At 42.3% G+C, this 18,042-nt stretch overlaps 1 protein-coding gene across 1 annotated transcript in view; it reads right to left on the bottom strand.

Annotated features, from left to right (window-relative positions):
• Positions 1-18,042, bottom strand: part of ORC5 (origin recognition complex subunit 5) — a 2,154,202-nt gene that overhangs the window by 1,376,425 nt on the left and 759,735 nt on the right. The window contains exon 11 of the mRNA XM_044087287.1: positions 3,093-3,205. Coding sequence (XP_043943222.1) covers positions 3,093-3,205 — 113 coding nt within the window. The remainder of the gene's footprint in view (positions 1-3,092; positions 3,206-18,042) is intronic.

Raw genomic sequence — 18,042 nt, 5'->3', positions numbered from 1 at the left:
CCGAAGCACAAAACATCGACAAGTGCTTCCATGTATGTGTGCCTCTTTCGTAGATCGGACTACAGTGTGGGTAAGGGAAAATTCCCTTTTCCCCACTGTAGTGCAATCTCGGAGTAAGAATAATAAAGTAGGGGGGTGCGGGGGTGCAGGGGGGGGTGTTTTTTTTGAACTACACATACACGGAAGCACTTTTCAATCTTAAGCGCTTTCGTGTATGTGTGTTCGATGATTTGTGATTCAGACATATGCTAGTCGAGCATGTGTCCTAGACCCATGTGTATATATATATATATATATATATATGTATATATATATATATATACACACACACACACACACATATATATATATATATATATATATATAGAGAGAGAGAGAGAGAGATGTATGGTGTGGCATATTTTGTAACTCCAGGAAGGATGTGCCAAGGCGCCAGAGTATTACTCAGTGTGAATAAACTATTTAGAAACTATCGTCCCATAAGCCTGACTAGTCTGGTCTGTAAAGCTATGGAGTGTATTATCATGGAACTCATAAACAAAGACATTGGGAGCCTCCAGACACTGGACCCTACTCAATTCGGCTTTGTTAAGGGCAGATCCTGCCTCTTAAACCTAGTTGATTTCTTTGAAACAGTTACCAAAGCCATAGATGAGGGCAAGGTAGTCCACACAGCCTGCCTGGACCTCGCAAAAGCCTTTGACACAATACCCCACTCGGGCATCATAAATAAGCTTACCAGCTTAAATATCAACCCCTATATCACAAGATGGGTTGCAAACTGGCTCAGAGATAGAATCCACATGGTCAGAATCGCAAGTGCCTTGTCCGAATCCAAACCAGTTACAAGTGGCATCCCACAGGGCTCAGTTCTGGGACCTCTCTTGTTCGGTATATACTTCTCTGAGGTTCAGGCTAACACGGGGGGGGGATTATGGCTGACAAAGTTCGCAGATGACTGCAAACTGGGGGCCATAATCGAATCTCCAGCTGACACGAGCATCCTCCAAAAGGGTCTCTCAGAGATGGATGCTTGGTGCCAGAGCCACAGCCTCAAGCTAAATGCTAAAAAGTGCAAAGTCATCCCCTTTGGGAAAAACAAGGTGCCCACAAATTACCACATAGGTGGTAATCTATTAAGTACGGAAGAAGTAATAGAGATTTGGGGACCAACGTAGATAGTAATCTCTCCTTTGATAATCATGTTGCCAAAGTGATTAGAAAGACCTTCTATATAGCCCACCTTATCACGAAAGGGTTCGCATCTAGATCAAGAGAGGTCATTGTGCCCCTCTACTTGCCACTCATCAGGCCCATAATTGAATACAATGCCCCTTTTGGGATGTAACTTACCAGACACCTGCAGTAACTGGAGAGACCCCAAAAGTACCTCACCAAGAGGATCATGGGCTACAAACAAATGTGCTATGCAGCTCGACTAAAGAAACTCCAGCTCTACTCAGTTGCTTACTGCCTACTCAGAGGCGATCTATGCCTGACGTACAAAGCCATGTCAAACCCAGAATTAATGGACATGCTCCACCTCAAAAAATCCAAGTCCCTTAGAGCTACACGCTCCAGGGACCTAAACCTCAGCACAAAAATAAATAGGGCATGCTGGAGGGACAGATTCATTTCCCAGAGGCTCCCCTCACTCTGGAATAGAATCCCAATTCATGTTAGACATAGCCCCTCGCTGACCCTCTTCAAGCGAAATTTGGACACGTGGATGGGAAATCGCAAATTCACCCATGGGATCTCTCCTGTGTCCCTGCTAGACAGAGGCACAGTTAACTAATCTTAAAAGGGTACCTTCTGTGACCTACTTTACAGAGGCACAGTAGGCTAATCTAATAGGGAAGCGGAAGCCAAATACACTCTGGCTAGGCTTATAAATGCCCTAGGGCAGACAGCCTAGTATCTACCTATGAACCTATAATACAAGATTGGTGGCATCTTGTTCACTGGCTTTATAGTCTAATGTACTTTTTAGGCTCCTTTACTTAAAGTCCATCAAGACTGATGCACATTTGCTTAGTGAAATGCTTACTGTAGACTTCAAAAGATATGAAACAAAGGAAAAATACACACATGTACACAGTTACAACAGCATCCTACCTAGAAATTTCCAGCCAATACCATTCCACCCTATCATAGTGGTATCAAGTTAAGTTGCAGAATGACACAGTCCACTGAAGACACAATCCTGGTTGACAGAAAATGCAGCATGTTTTGCTTTCATGCTCGTCCCTTCAAATTTAAGCTGCTAAAATTTGTAGAGGGAATGTTCAGTAGAAAAACCTCCCGACACAAAAGGGTAGCACGACCATAGCTTGGCTCTATAAACCCATGTCAATGCTTTCCAAAGCACAAATATTAATCTCTGCAGCAGCAGCAGCAGCACAAAGCATGACTGACTGAAGGAAAGGGGACACCTGCAGGATAATCGATTTTCACAAGCATTCTACTATAACTTCTTGATAGAAAATGGCACAAAATACAGAACTTTACCAAAAAAGACAAATCATACACAAACCCCATGGTACCTCAGAAATGTGTAAAGCCAACGATGCTGATGACTAGTTTCTGTAGTAAGGTTTGCCTTTTTCCTAAGGTAAAATGAGGGTTACAGTAACAACTTCACCAATTAAAGGTGCGTTTAACTCCAACAAAACTTCCAGGATGGTAAGCTTGTATATAATGTTTTAGTCCTACACAGTTTAATGCATGCAGACATTTAGGTTGTAACAGTAACTTCAACATAAGGCACATACTAAGAATTGGTGTACTGTATTCTGCATAACCCTATCAAATTGACAGGCCCTAACAGTACATAACATGCCACACAGCTGCACACAATTTATGAATTTGACTAGAAATGTAAAAGTAATTTCAAGATTTCTCTAGATAATACAATCTTCATATGCCAGTTACATAAAAACAGACATGGTCTATTTTTTGTCCCCTATGACTTCCCTGTTAAACTAAAAAGGTGGAAGTTCTTTCATTGTATGTAAAGAAGAATACATTGATAGACTACAGAAGAGAACAGAGAGAGAGGAAAGAACAGCTACAAAAAAGATGTACATTACCTTAACAAAAAAACGTCTGTCAGTCCTTGCTGGGTTGTATGAAGCAAGGTACCCAGCAATCAGAAGGAATTTGGAATAATATGGAAGCTCTACATGTGCATATGCTGAGAGTCCTAAAATAAATAAAAAAAAAATCAGTTACTTAGAAATTATCCTTACAATTAATTAGAAGACAAAAAATATTTTGAAAAAAAATTAAATAAAAAGGTTGCTGACAGATGAAAACCTACACTATTTGCTTAAGTTTCCTATCTTTAACTCAACCTTACCCCCAGCCATACTCCTACAACAGCTGAGCCCATGTTTTTCCAGCCTGACTCCAAGCACCATCTATATCTAATTCTTTCGAAGCAGAACACTTCACTACCCACTCCACCAAGAAATATTTTGGGTAAATATTTTTATTTCATGTCCTCAAACAGTACAGTTGTGTACACTTACCATAAATGTAGATGTTCGTGTGTCTTCACTGTTGCAGTCATGACTGTAGGGTTCTCCCCTGCCGGCAGGCAGTCCTCGGTCGGCCAGAATCCCAAAGTCTGGGTCCGGCGTCGGCTGTTCAGCCATGCTCCCTGACGTCAGAGCGCCAGGAGTACAAAGCTGACAGCCGACGCCATGTTCTCCAGTTTTTCTTGCCCCAGATGTCAGGAGTCCCAAAATGAGTAAGGTCCCATACCCTTTGCAAATACACCTCAGAAGAATGGTGAAAAAAGGAACCACACAAAAGTAAAAATAAGAGGGGACAGGAGAGAGGGAAACCCAGACTGCAACAGTGAAGACACTCGAACATCTACATTTATGGTAAGTGTACACAACTGTACTATGTTCATCGTGTTTCACTGTTGCAGTCATGACTGTAGGGGAGAATCCCAAAGTAGAATGAAAGGGAGGTGGCCATAAAGGGTAGAATCCCAAAGTAGAATGAAAGGGAGGTGGCCATAAAGTAGAAGGGGCGGCTAAAAGGCCCTGCAAGACTGCAGAAGCAAAGCCTGCCCTAGACTTAGAGTAGATAGGTAGATTGTAGTGCTTTGAAAAAGTATGCACTGAACTCCAAGTTGCAGCTTCCAAAATGTCTTTGGTAGGAACTCCCCTGAGGAAGGCAGCTGAAGTGGCAGCAGCTCTGGTGGAATGAGTCCTTATACTTCCTGGAATTTGCTTTCCATGGTGTGAGTAACAAAATCTGATTCCATGACCAATCCATTTAGAAATGGTCTGTTTTGAAATGGCTTTACCTTGGGAACTTGAAGCATAAGAAAATAACAATTGCTCTGATTTCCTGATGTCCTTGGTTCTGTCCAGGTAAAAACGTAGTTGTCTGTGTACATCCAAGGAATGTAAGATCCTTTCCCTTTTATTTTGAGGAGTGGGGAAAAAAGCTGGCAAGTGAATAGTTTGATTTAAAGCCACTTTGGAAACCACCTTAGGCATGAAAGTAGGATTACTCCTTAAAGACACCCTGTCTTGATGAAAAATAATATAAGGTTCCACAGCCATGAGAGCTTGCAACTCCGAAACTCTCCTGGCAGAGGTCAGAGCTAACAGAATAGCTGTTTTCCAACATAAAAACTTGATGTCAGAAGTGGCAGCAGGCTCAAAAGGAGGTAAGGTGAGCTTTTCCAAAACATAGTTGAGATCCCAAGCAGGAATGGGAGGAGATCTAGGGGGCCTTAAGTTCTTAGCTCCTCTGAGAAACTGTCTCATGAGCTGGTGGGAAAAGATTGGAGAGTCTGTATTATAATGAGCAGAAATAGCAGAGGCATGTATCTTAATGGAAGAGAAAGAGAGACCCTTATGTAAGAGGTCTGTCAAGTAAAGTAAAATCAAAGGAATGTTAGGAAGAAGAGGATCAGAATCCTGAGCCTGCATCCAGGAACAAAATCTTTTCCATTTTCCTGCATAAGATTTTCTAGTGCTAGGACATCTGGCTTCTAAAATGACATCCATAACCTGCTTGGGTAGGAGAGAATGAATCAAAGACCCTGGATTAACCAGGCCGCCAGGCTGAGAGTTCTGACATGGGAGTGTAGAACCTGACCCTGGTGTTGGGAAAGAAGGTTCGGAGTCTGTGGTAAAACCCAAGGGGGCTCCAGACAAAGGTTTTTCAGAGTTGGGTACCAAAACTGTCAAGGCCAATTTGGGGCCAGCAAGATTATCATCGTGGGCTTGTCCTGTTTGATCTTTAATAATACCCGTGGAAGAAGAGGAAGAGCCAGAAAGGCATATCCCGAGAGGTTTCTCCAACTGAATGATAGCGCATCCACTTTCCAAGCTTGTTTGTGGAAAGTCCTGGTGCAAAAAATCTGTAGTTGATGACTGAGGTGGGATGCAAAGAGGTCTATGTGAGGACATCCCCAGACTGCTGTTACCATCTTGAATATTTCGGTGTCCAGCATCCACTCATGTGGGTCCGAAAGGTTTCTGCTCAGACTGTCTGCTAGGAAGTTTTGCTTCCCTGGTAGAAACTGAGCTTGAAGGTCCTGATTGCAAGCTAGAGCTGTGTTCCACAGATCCATGGCTAGTCTGCAAAGGGGGTAAGAATGAGATCCCCCTTGCTTGTTTATGTACCACATAACTGTGGTGTTGTCTGTCCGTATCAGTAGTTGTCCTGGTTGTAGAAGATTCCTGAAGGCCAATAGAACTTTCTGAATGGCTAACATTTCCTTTAAATTGATATGCAGGTGCTTCTGATCCTTTGTCCAAAGGCCCTGCAGACAGTTGCCCCGAAAATGGGCTCCCCATGCATAATCTGAGGCATCCATGGTTAGTATCTGAGTGGCAGGAGGCAGACAGAAGGGTTTTCCTTTGTTTAGAGTACATGCCTTGGACCACCAAAGGAATTCCTTTTGAAGACAAGGCAGGACGGAGATCAGTATGTCTAAACTGTGGCAATGCTGAGACCATACACTTTTTAGGTACCACTGTATTTTCCTCATATGTAGTCTTGCATATGGTACGAGAAGGATGCAGGAGGCCATGTAATCCAAAGCCTGCAGGAATCTCCTTGCAGATAGCCGAGTTAAAGTTGCCAAGGTTTTGAAAGTTGAAGCCAGCTGTAACTGTTTCTCATATGTCAGAAATGCCATCTGGGTTGTTGTGTTTAGAGAAGCGCCCAGAAAAATTATCTGTTGTGAGGGTGTCAAATTTGACTTTTTTATGTCTACAGTGAATCCCAGGAACTTGAGAAGATTCTGAACAAACTGTAGATGCTGGAGTAAGACATCCTTGCTCTCTGCCTGAATAAGACAGTCGTCCAGATAAGGGTAAATTTGAATTCCCTTGAGTCTGCAATAAGCTACTACTGGAGCCAGGCATTTGGTGAAGACCCTGGGCGCAGTAGACAATCCAAAGAGCAGCGCAGAGAATTGAAAGTGCCTCGATCCGGCCTTGAACCCAAGGTATTTTCTGCATTCTTGCCTGATGGGAATGTGTAAATATGCCTCCTTTAAATCCAAAGTTACCATCCATGCATTTTTGGTCAGCATTGGAAGTAGCTGCTGTAGAGTAAGCATCTTGAATTTTGGTATCTCTAGAAAAGTGTTCAAGACTGACAGATCCAGAATGGGTCTCCATGAATTTTGCTTCCTGGGGACTAGAAAGAGCCTTGAGTAAAAACCTTGTCCCATCTCTGAAAGTGGAACTAGTTCTATGGCTTTCATAGCCAAGAGAGCTTCCACCTGGTTTAAGGCCTCTGTCCATTGATGTTTTGGAAGATCTGGCCATCCGCTTGGCCTTGGTAGGGTATGAAAATGGAATTTGTAACCTCTTGAGACCACATCCAGAACCCACTTGTCTTGGGTTAGAAAAAATCCAATTTAGGTGAAAGAGAGAAAGTTTTCCTCCGAGAGGGGCTTCCAGGCAAGAAGTTCCTGCAGCCCAACAAAGAGAGTCATTGAGTCTGTTTCCTATGAGCTTGCAACCTGTCCTCTCCTCCCCTAGGGGTGGAAGCAGTCCACTGTCTTGGTCTATAAGAGGCTTGAGTTTGAGGCCTTCCTCGGGAGCGTCTGTATCTACCCCTCTGAGGCCTGTCTGAATTGGGAAAGCACCAATTTTTGTAGGCCAATTCCTACTAAATCTGGGTGGCTGTACTTGTAAGAAATCTTAACTGTTTACATGGATTTTGCCTTGTCCTCCATCTTTTTAATCACCTCTTCAGTTTTAGATCCAAACAAAACATTATGCTGAACAGGAGCATCCAATAATTTAGCTTTTACTTGATCTGGCAAATTTTGTTCCTTTAACCATGCATGCCTTCTAATTACTGTGCCAGAGGCAGCAGCCCTACAAAAAGCCTCCAAGGCATCAAATCCACAGTGTAAACCATGCTTCCCAACTTGTTCAGTGGCATGCATTAAGTCATGTAATTCCTTATCATCTGCACAGGCGGAAATGGAAGTTAGCTTTTGTTTTAAAACATACAGGAGAAATTGCTGGTATTTCAGCATATGAAACTGACAGTTTAAAGCCCTAATAGATAAAGTGACAGAAGTGTACACTTTTTTGCCCCATCTTTCTAAAGATTTGGAATCCTTCTCAGTGGGAATGGGGTTTTTAGCAGAAGCGGCCTTAACTCCCTTAGGACCCTGAGAAATGGTTTCAGGGTCAGCAGTAGGGTTCTTGTATAAAAATTGGTGGGAATCAGGAACCCTGTAATATCTGTCAGGCTTAACAGGAGCTGAAGGAAAAGAGTCAGGGGTTAAGTTAGCCTCCGAAAAAGCATAATCCACAATATGCAAAATAGGAGGAATAGCCAGGGGTCAATGTTGGGGAAGAAGAAGAAAATCCCTTAGTCTTTTCTTAGATTCTGAATACTCCTGTCCTTCTCAGTGGAAATGTTCCCTCATTTCATGCAAAGTTTCCCCAAAAGAGAAATCCTCAGGGGGAGAAGCTGAAGGAATGGATTCCTCAGCATCAGAATCCTCATAAGGAGGGAAAGAATATTCCTGGTCAGAAGAAGAAACTGAAAAACAGAAGCCTGATCAGAGGAGTCATAATAAACTTCCTGCCTTGGCCTTTTATCTGGAGGGGGATGTCAACCCCTAATCATAGTAAGTAAGTCCTCCGCCATCTTAAGGAACTGTTTCTGTGACTTGGGAGCCGAATCAGAAGAGGCCTGAGTTGCAGTCTTTGATTTGGAAGGAGTCTTTGCCTTTATTAGAAGCTGAGTAGGCCTGAAAACCCCTTCGGAAGCCGGTACCTGCACAACGGCTCCGGACCCATCCAAAGGAGCATTGTCCGAAGGTCCTGCAACAGAAATATTCAAAGGCCTAGTTGGCTCCTCGTGGGAGTCCGTTTTGGCCATCGGTTCCGAAATGGCCGATGACAGGGGCTGCAAAAGCACCTCAATGACAACGGCCAAACCTGAAGCTAGCTCTGCTTGAACGATATCGTCTGATTTGGACCTCGGAGGCCTGTCTTTGTCCTTGCGTCGTTTGTGAACTCCGGTAGCCGGAACCGTATCCGACGACATTTTGTAATTAAAATGCCTACCGAAGTAATGATATGCAAAATCATACCTTCGTTTAATTGTACGTTGATTGAATCTAGCACAAAACCGACAACTAGCTACGTCGTGGTCAGGGCCTAAGCAAGGAATACAGTAAGAATGAAAATCCTTATGAGGTATTTGCTTCCCACATGAAATACAGTTATTAACTTTTTCTGACATCGGACTGGAGCAAGAAAAAAGTTTCCCCAACGGGGTACTTAGCTTTGAGTAGGAGAAGAAAGTCTTCGGGCTGAAGTTTGTTCAGAAAAGATTGTCAGGAGTCAGCCGACCGGCACTTGCGAACTGCTATCACCGCACGGCAAGAAAGACTGGAGAACATGGTGTCGACTGTCAGCTTTGTACTCCTGGCGCTCTGACGTCAGGGAGCATGGCTGAACAGCCGACGTCGGACCCAGACTTTAGGATTCTGGCCGACCGAGGACTGCCTGCCGGCAGGGGAGAACCCTACAGTCATGACTGCAACAGTGAAACACGATGAACATCAAGGATATGTTATCCTATGACCCAAAGTAAAATTGCTTTCCTTCTATCCAATTAGCCATCTTTAGGTGTTCCAAGGCCTCAACAATCATCTCTCTTTGTTGTCTTTAGGTATACATGCCCACTTCATCAGTCTATCCTTGTGCATCTTGCAGTACTAACTCCTATCTTCAGCAGACTTCTGTTCAACATTCTTCTGTAATAAGAAATAACAAACCACATTAACTACTCTAATACTTGGCATGTTTGTCCATTTATTAGTACATTAACGCTTTCTGCTACAGCTTTCAATAGTGAAGCAATTTGGAAACAGGAAAGCCACTACATAAACAGAATATTTATTCATTCTTTCATTCACTGAATTGTTAACTAGTTGGGTGTAGTATAGAATTACCAACACAACTTCTTTCACACCCTTACAACTGTTGTGATGCATGACACTACTATGATGCATTTTCCTACTTTAATTAGCACTTTTGAGCCAAGGCATTTATTTAGGATACATATTCCTTGACAGCCCTTGATCCTTGAATTTTTTAAACAAAATGAATATATTGAAGCACTGTAATTGTAACTATGTAGACTTCATGTCCTAAGGTGTTATTCCAGGCAACGAGTGCTCCTTTATCTTTCATCATCCCTAGGTGTCTGCTTCTCTTGTTTAGTAACCTGTGACTTTTGGCATTCATGAGCAACTACTGTGTCATGCTACTATTTTACATTTCTGGTGTCCTCCATGCTATTGTACTTGAGTGATTACAATGTGCTCTACAAATAAGTCACCATACACATCAGGTGCATCTGCTGTGCCTCTGATAAACTACAGTGACATGTAGGCAGCCACTATATTATCCTTTCTTGCTCTTCTTATCTGGAGAAGAAAGCTTCTTGACATGAAGACACTCACATTTTCATGCTAATAGCAGACCTAAACAGTTTTGAATTTCACAGTGCAAAGCAATACAATGTCAACACCCAGCAGTTTACTGTCCATAATGCACCCTACCTTTGAAACTTGTATTGCTTCATGTTTTCTCCCCAACCTCCATAGAACAAACAAGCTGCAATTATTTCTGACATCTTTGTGTAAGTGATGAATGTAGGTGAATTGAGAAGAAAACAGTTAACCTATGTGAGCACAGCTGAACTGAATGCCTAACACTCATTCAGAATATCAGTTCTACTGGAAAGGGTATGTATGTATCCACACTGTGTGTAGTACATGCAGATGCTGCAGTACAAGCAACTATTTCAAATAAAGTTTTCTGTCTTGGTGCTAGCACTGTGATGCAGAAAAGATGGTTAATGTACACAAACCTCAAATTCTATTTTTGCAAACTTTTACAAATGTTCATCTCTCAAAAACTATACCACCTAGACAAATATTGTAAGAACATTTTTGTTAGACATAAGCATTCACATGACAGCAATAAATTACAAGTGCATGTCTACTGAGATTTACTGAAATATGAAAACATATGCTTAATTGTATAACTAGCAAAACAAAACTGGACATCTCTCAAGATGTGCAGCTTACAGTGGAAATATCATAAGACAGTTTTCTTCAACATCTAAGGTTTCACTTAATGTCATACAACAGTTTGTAAGTCACTTATTTTTTGAAGTATTAAGTACCTATAGGAATACTGCTTATTATCAAACTAGCACCGACAGTGACCTGCCCTGTCTCTCACATTGGTGTTTCACACCACACACCTCAATAACTGTTAGGTCTCAGTTATGAAAATATGATCATACTTTTGTAAATATGAATAATAAGTTGTAAATAAAGATTAATTTCTCTCTTACAGGACATGCTAGATTAACAATCTTAGTGTCATTTTGTTAATAAATCTTTGCTTTTTCTAATACTGCCTCTAATTAGCTGGTAAGTCACTTAAAGAAGCCAGACACAAAAAAATGTCTGGACACCATAAGGCAGAATGGGTGAGAACTGGGTGTATACAAAAAAGGCATTTTAGGGATGATTGAGTTAACCCTAGGGCAACCACTGACACTGAACTGCTTGAAATTCAAGTTGTAATACCACAAATTATATAATGGAAACATTTTACCTCCTGCTGAAGTGCAGTACTCCAAGTGGGAAGTTTAATTGTCTAATAAATTACATCAGCTGGGGGAGGGCAAAGTACAATGGGCAAAATGAATGGCTGCTCCTTGTATGATATGCTGCACTACACATTGTTAATGTAACACAGAAATGCTCTGTGCTAATAAATCACATTACCTGCACACGACATACTTCAACAACAGATGATCCTGAGCTGGTCTCCAAAATAGTTTGAGGATGGCAAACACCACAGCATCATCTATACGTCACTAGTAGTACTGCAGGCATTAAAGGGAAAACACAGCAGTCCTATAATACTAAAGTTGAGAATGAAACAGATGACATGCTGTCCGCTGCCAAGTGTGCTGTAACTTTGTGTATTAAACTATTGTGCATTTGAACAGATTGTCACCCAGAGCAGCACATCGCTAGTGTAGGATGCACCCTCTGTATGTCAGCTATGGTACTGCAGACAGTATAGGGAAAACACTGCATTCTTGCAATTCTAAAGTTAAAATTAAACAGGTGAAATGCTGTGTGCTGCAACTGTATCACACTGGCATTTTTGTTTTGAAGTCAGTTCCTGTGTGCAAATGGGAAAACTTTGTTTATTAAACTATTGTGCATGTTAACAAATGTCATCCAGAACACCAGGACAAAATATCACTGGTGCATGATGCATCCTCTGCAAATCAGCTGTAATACTGCAGGTATAAAAGCTATCTTCCCATGTAATGCCTCCAGTTACACTGCCAAAATATGGGAGGCAGCCAATATCACTGCCAGAATGACCCACTTTATTCAGCTGGTTGCCACTACAGTGCAAGGACACAATAGAGTGCAACACCCACGTATGCATACATCAAATATCTGGATAGCAAGGGAATACTTGCTTTGGCAACAGGACATAGACATTAATGAGTCCTCGCTAATCTACACTGCCTTAGGAAATATAGATGTCTTCTCTGGATCCTTCTGCTTTGCAAGTCAGGAAAGCTCAGAGTAGTATGCTACCCTAATCACTTCTTTTGAGCTAAGAAAATTTGGGGCAAAATGCTGTCCTGGTCATAACTTTTTTTTTTTTTTTGGAATTTGGTCCCACATTCAGCAGCTATAATGAAACAGCTTGTCTACTAGCACAGTAAAGCAAATTTTAGTAAAAAGAAGTTATGTACCTGCCATAATGTTCCTCTTGTGTTGTCCATTTTCATTCTTCCTCAACTGATGGGTTAGGATCAGAGTTACTAAAGCTCATGGTAACTAAAAAGCTCTTGAGCTCCTCCCGTACCCACAATGCACCACCCTAAGCTGCCTCAGATCTTGTTTGCCGATTTATTACCAGAAAAGAAATGTTTAACATGTATAAATATGAGAGACATAAAATTGCATGTGCTGACTATGGAAGGAAACCATATCTGGAGCTCAGTATAATGAATAATGATGTTCCTCTAACAGCTCATTCTTCCACAAGTTTGAGAACAGAAAGGATGGGGGTTGGTGGGTGGGAAGTTGAGGAAGAATGAAAATGGACAACACAGATGGAACATTATAGTAAGTACATAACTTCTTTATCTGATGTTGTCAATTTTCATTCTATTCTGAAATGGTGGGACAAAGTCCCCAGCTACCTATAATCCTGGGTGGGCTCAAAGGAAGGACATTACTGAGCACAGTAGAACCAAATGATACTCTACCCCTGGAGACCAGATCCAATGGGGAGTAGCCACAGTTGCTGCTGCACATGTCATCTATGGACGCTCTAGATAGGAAGTTGCCAAGGGTCTAGTTGAATGAACTTGTACTGGTTGTAGTAAGGTAATATCCAATTTGTTATAAATAAATGAAATACAATCAATCAGTTAGCCATCTAGCTAAAGTTACTTTGGTAACTGGTTTTCCCCGTTTCAATTCAGCAAAGGAAACAAACAATTGGTCTGTTTTTCTGATGTCTTTTGTTCTATTTAGGTAAAAACATAATTGACTGTGAATAACCAATAAATTTAATATATATTCTCCCTTGTTAGCTGGCAAATTAATGGACTGATTGATGTTAGATTCTGACACCACCTTGGGAAGGAAGGAGGCATTTGTTCACAATGTCATTCTGTCCTTGTGAAAGATTAAGCATGGAGGTTTTAAAGACAAGGCCTGAATCTCTGAAATTCATCTAGCAGAGGTAATGGCTACTAGAAAAACAGTTTTCCATGTAAGATGTTTAAGCTCGCATTCAGCTGCTGGGTCAAAGGGGGAATGTATTGGTGCCTGCAGTACCAGATTGAGGTCTCATGGGGGAATAGGGTCCTTAAACAGAGGTCTTAAAAGGAGACTGCCTCTGCACAACTTATGACAGGCTACTGAAGAACCTTCATATCCAATATGAAAATTTGATATCACTGCTAGATGAACGTTAAGGGTTGAAGAACTAGCCCCTTTTTAAAAAGTAGAGCTGAAAGTCAAGTATGTTATGTATAAAAGCTGAAAAAGGTACAATATGATTTTGGTGTGCCCAATAAACAAATCTTTTCCATGTACTTGAATAGGGTTTTCCTGTAAACAGTTTATGGGAAGATAAAAGTATATGCCGGACAGGGGAAGACAGCATCAGTTATCTGGCTGTTAATAGAATTGAAGAGACCAGGCAGTCAGCTTGAGGTCTGATATGTTGGGTTGGATCATGCCTGTTGGATGAGACAGGAGGTCTGGAGTTGGATTCAGAATCAAGGCTGGTGAAGTAAGCGAGGCCAAAGAAGGGAAACCAAATCTGTTGAGGCCAGTAAGGTGCAATAAAGATGACTTTGCTCTTCAACATGGCAGCTTTCTGCAGAAATTTCAAGATTATTGGAATTGGTGGGTAGGCATAAAGTAGACTGAGGGACGAATCATGAAGTAGAGCATTCCTCGGTAATTCCCCCTGTGGGAGGGATTAGGGCAAAGTAGCTGCTGCATTTGTTGTTTAGGGGAGAAGCAAAAAATCACATCATGGCTGACCCCCATTAATGAAAAATCATTTCCATCACATTGCTGTTGAGAGACCACTTGAGGTAGAAGAATGCACCTGCTCAGTCTGCCTGCTATTACACTGAACCTTGCTATGAGAAATTGGTTGGATGAGATCATCCACTACCATATTCTGCTCACTTCTCGACACAAAAGGTAAGATCTGGTTCCTTCTTGTTTGGAGATGTACCAAACTACTGACATATTGTCCATCTGAACTGCAATTGTCCCAGAGGGGAGAGCACCCTGGAAGGCCTGCAATGCTAAAATCACTACTCTCATTTCTAGAACATTAACATGCAAGTTGGCCTCTTCTGGGAAGCAAGTGCCTCGGATTGCTTTCTTCAGAAAACGCCCCTCACCACAACTGGGAAGCATCCATGGTTACTATTGCCTTGGGTTGGGGGGGGGTGAATGGACTACCTTGTAAAATCTGATGTGATTGATGAATCCACCACCTGAGATCTCTCTTGCGTATCTGAGTGAGCCATATTTGAGTTGACATGGATTGGTAAAGTATCGACCACTGAGTTGCTAACATCCATTGGAGTATCCTCAAATAAAATCTAGCTAAAGGTACTAGTGTTATTGTTGCAGACATTGACCTTGACATTGAGCTTGAAGGGCCAAGATGGCTAAAATCTTAGTACTGCAGATTATTTTTCTGACCTGTGATTTTGTAGTTTGTACCCTTGAGGGAGGCAGTGAATCTATCATAGACTTTGTGTTGAAAACTGCTACTATGAATTCCAAAGTTTGAGTTGGTTCCAGGCGAGATGTGTTGTAGTTTATGGTTATCCCCAGATGGCAGCAAGTCTGGAGAACCTGATTTCTTGCCCTTATCAAATGATGCAAGGTGGCGGCAGTAATGAGCCAGTCATCTAGATATGGAAACACCCAGAATCCCTGCAGACTCAAGTGAGCTGCTACTACTACCATGCATTTGGTGAACAGCCTGGGGGCTGTGGTGAGACCAAAGGACAGAACTCTGAACTGGTAGTGACTGGCTCCCAGCCGGAACTGTAAGTACCTTCTGGATCGTCTGTTTATCATTATGTGCAGGTCTGTTGAGCACATCCAGTCGTCATTGCCCAGCAAAGGAGAATGGACTGAACCATGACTATATGAAAACTGGTACATTGAACTGACTTGTTCAAGTTGCTGAGATTCGAAAATGGTCTCCAGTCCGGTCTCCTTTGGCACTAAAACAAACCTTGAGTAAGTTCTGGATTCTACTTGGTCTGGTGGGACCTCTTGCATGACTCTTTTCTAACAGCTTTTGTTTGCTTCTTCCCTCTGACTTGGTGGAACATCAGGGATTTTTCTTGAGATTGGAGGCAGAAGAGAAAAGGGCATTACATAGCCTCTGAAAATAGTCCTCTGCACCCAAGTATCTTTTGTATGTCTAGTCAAGCTCTCTGGGGCAGGGATAATCAACCCCCAATTACCTCCAAAGGTGGGCAATTGGGCCTCCTTTCAGGAGCACTGGTAGGATCCGTCCAAGAAAATTGCTGGAACACTGGTTTTATGGGCTTCCTTTGCCACAGGGGTGGCACTGACCTTTGGAGTTCCACCCTCTGCACCTGGGGGAAGTTCCTCCATGTGTGTCCTGGAAAGGACCCTGGGATTTCCTGAACCACATCTTTTGACTATCTCATTGATACCTTGATATCTCTGAGGGGTCAAAAAATGTATGCCGACTGCAGACAGGGTCTTTTCATCCTTCTCACACCTGGATAAAGTTTTTTTCACTGTGAAGCTGAACAAGGAAGTACCATCAAAGGAAGCATTGATGAATGATGACTTGAAGGGCTCTGCAAAATCATATAAGCACATCCAGACATGTCTCCTGATGGAAATACCTGAACCCACAGCCAATGAGGTTCCTTTCGCTACATGCAAAAGCACCCTCATGGATGAATTCAATACAAATTGTAGGGTAGCGAACTGAGAAGTCACGGATGCTTGAACCTCTGCAGCAATGGATCCTGAGAGGGTATTTGCAAGTTCCTTGATCAAATCCCTCTGTAACCTAGAAAAATGTGCCAAATAATTAAGTAACCTTAGGGTGAAAGTGGCTGAAGCATAGACACACTTTCCACACCTGTCCATCGCCCTAGACTACCTGTTAGGGGGAAGAACACTGGAACTCTGTTCAGCAAGTTCCTTTCTGGTGGTCGCCACCATGACCATGGCATCAACTGGCATCCCTTTAGTCCAAAACTCTTTCTCCAATGGTGATGCCAGAATATTATCCAATCTTCTGGGTATAGATTCAACTATGCCAGGTTCCTTCCACTCCCACTGAGAGACCAACTCAATGAGCTCATCGGCGGTCGGAGTAACCCAGAGGTAGAAAGGTAGTATCAAAAGCCTCCAGGAATACAGATTCCTCAGATGACGGGTTGCTTAGGGTCAAACTACCTCTCTGTTTTAGGATTTCAAGGACGTCTCCAAATGACATGTCTTCTGGAGGTGATATTGGGGACCATTCACCTTCATCGAAGTCCGTATCCTCAGTGACTGACTCTTGTGGAGAGTCCAAGTGCTTCCTCTTGCACGTCTTCCTAGGAACCTCCTCAGTGGGGTGTCCTAGGGAGGTATCGGAAGAAATTGTAATCCCCTGCTGGGAAGCCTGGAGATCTTGGACGGGCTGTCCCTGAAAACTAACCCATCAATTTTTTTTTTTTTTTTTTTAACTCAACACTTTTCAAGTTAGATCCATCCATCCTGATGAAGCAGAGGAAACTCTCTTAACCACCTCAAAGGCCGATCTCCCCATACAGAGAAGACCCCAGCACCAACAAAGCAAGCTTATGGACTGCTGTCCTCCGACACTCCAAAGGCAATCTCCCCAAGAAGGAAGCCAGAGCCGAGCAATCCAGTGCCTAGGCTCCAAAAGGCAAAGACAGCTCAGACAACTTTGGAGTCAATTCCAACACCTCGGATCCGACAGGGAAGCTTTGGCTCCAAGAGTCATCCAGATCCAAAGAAATTTGAACAGGACCACTCATAATAAGCTTTGGATCTGAAGATAAAGTTATCTTTGAATCAGAGCCAGACAGACTCAAGAAGTTCGGATCCAGAGACTCAAACCACCAAAGGGAACAGAGGAGGAGGTTGCACTGGGAGTGTAGATGATGGACGGTACTGCTGACCCGAGAGGGTAGAAGCCGGCAAGACACGCATCTGAATCTGCACTGAGATGAACTTCTGCATCATTCTTTCCATATCTTCTTCTGTCAGACTTCTGGACGAACAAGTCGAGGCCAGAGAAGGAGACTAGGAACAGCACTATTCTAAAATGGGTGAAGGCACCCTGGAAGGCAAAGGGTCGATGGTAGAAGAGTATCTGGTCCTGGAGAGAAGGACAGGACTTGAAGCAGTCTGATCAGATTGCTTTTTCATCAGATCCATGTTTTCTGTCTTCCTCGGATCTCAGGGAGAAGAATTCTGGGATCTTCCTGGATCCACTTTAGGTCATTTCTTAGATGGCTCTGAAGCTGAAGAGGATGAAGTAGAAAGCTTTGGAGATGGAAGTTTAGTCTGTTTAGGTTTACCTTTGGGGGGAATGAGCCCCAGATATCACCTCTCCAAAAGAACATGGTAATAAACCTTTCAAAATTAGTTCACTTTTCCTTTCAACTATAGCTCTAGGGATGAAACCATGGCATATTGAGCAATCTTCCTGTAAATGTTGTGGTCCTAGTTAATAAACACAATGTGTGGGCATCTGATAGTGGTAGTTTGTGGCCACACTTGAAGCATTTTTTAAATCCAGAAGGGCCTTTCTCCGCCATTACATTAGAAACTACAAATAAAGAAAAATGGTTAAGAAATATATATATATATATATATATATATATATATATATATATATATATATATATATATAT

This window comes from Protopterus annectens, chromosome 11.part0 (assembly GCF_019279795.1).
Source record: "Protopterus annectens isolate FY-2018-M chromosome 11.part0, PAN1.0, whole genome shotgun sequence".
NCBI classification, from domain to species: domain Eukaryota; kingdom Metazoa; phylum Chordata; order Ceratodontiformes; family Protopteridae; genus Protopterus; species Protopterus annectens.
This window is presented reverse-complemented; position numbering and strand designations above follow the sequence as displayed.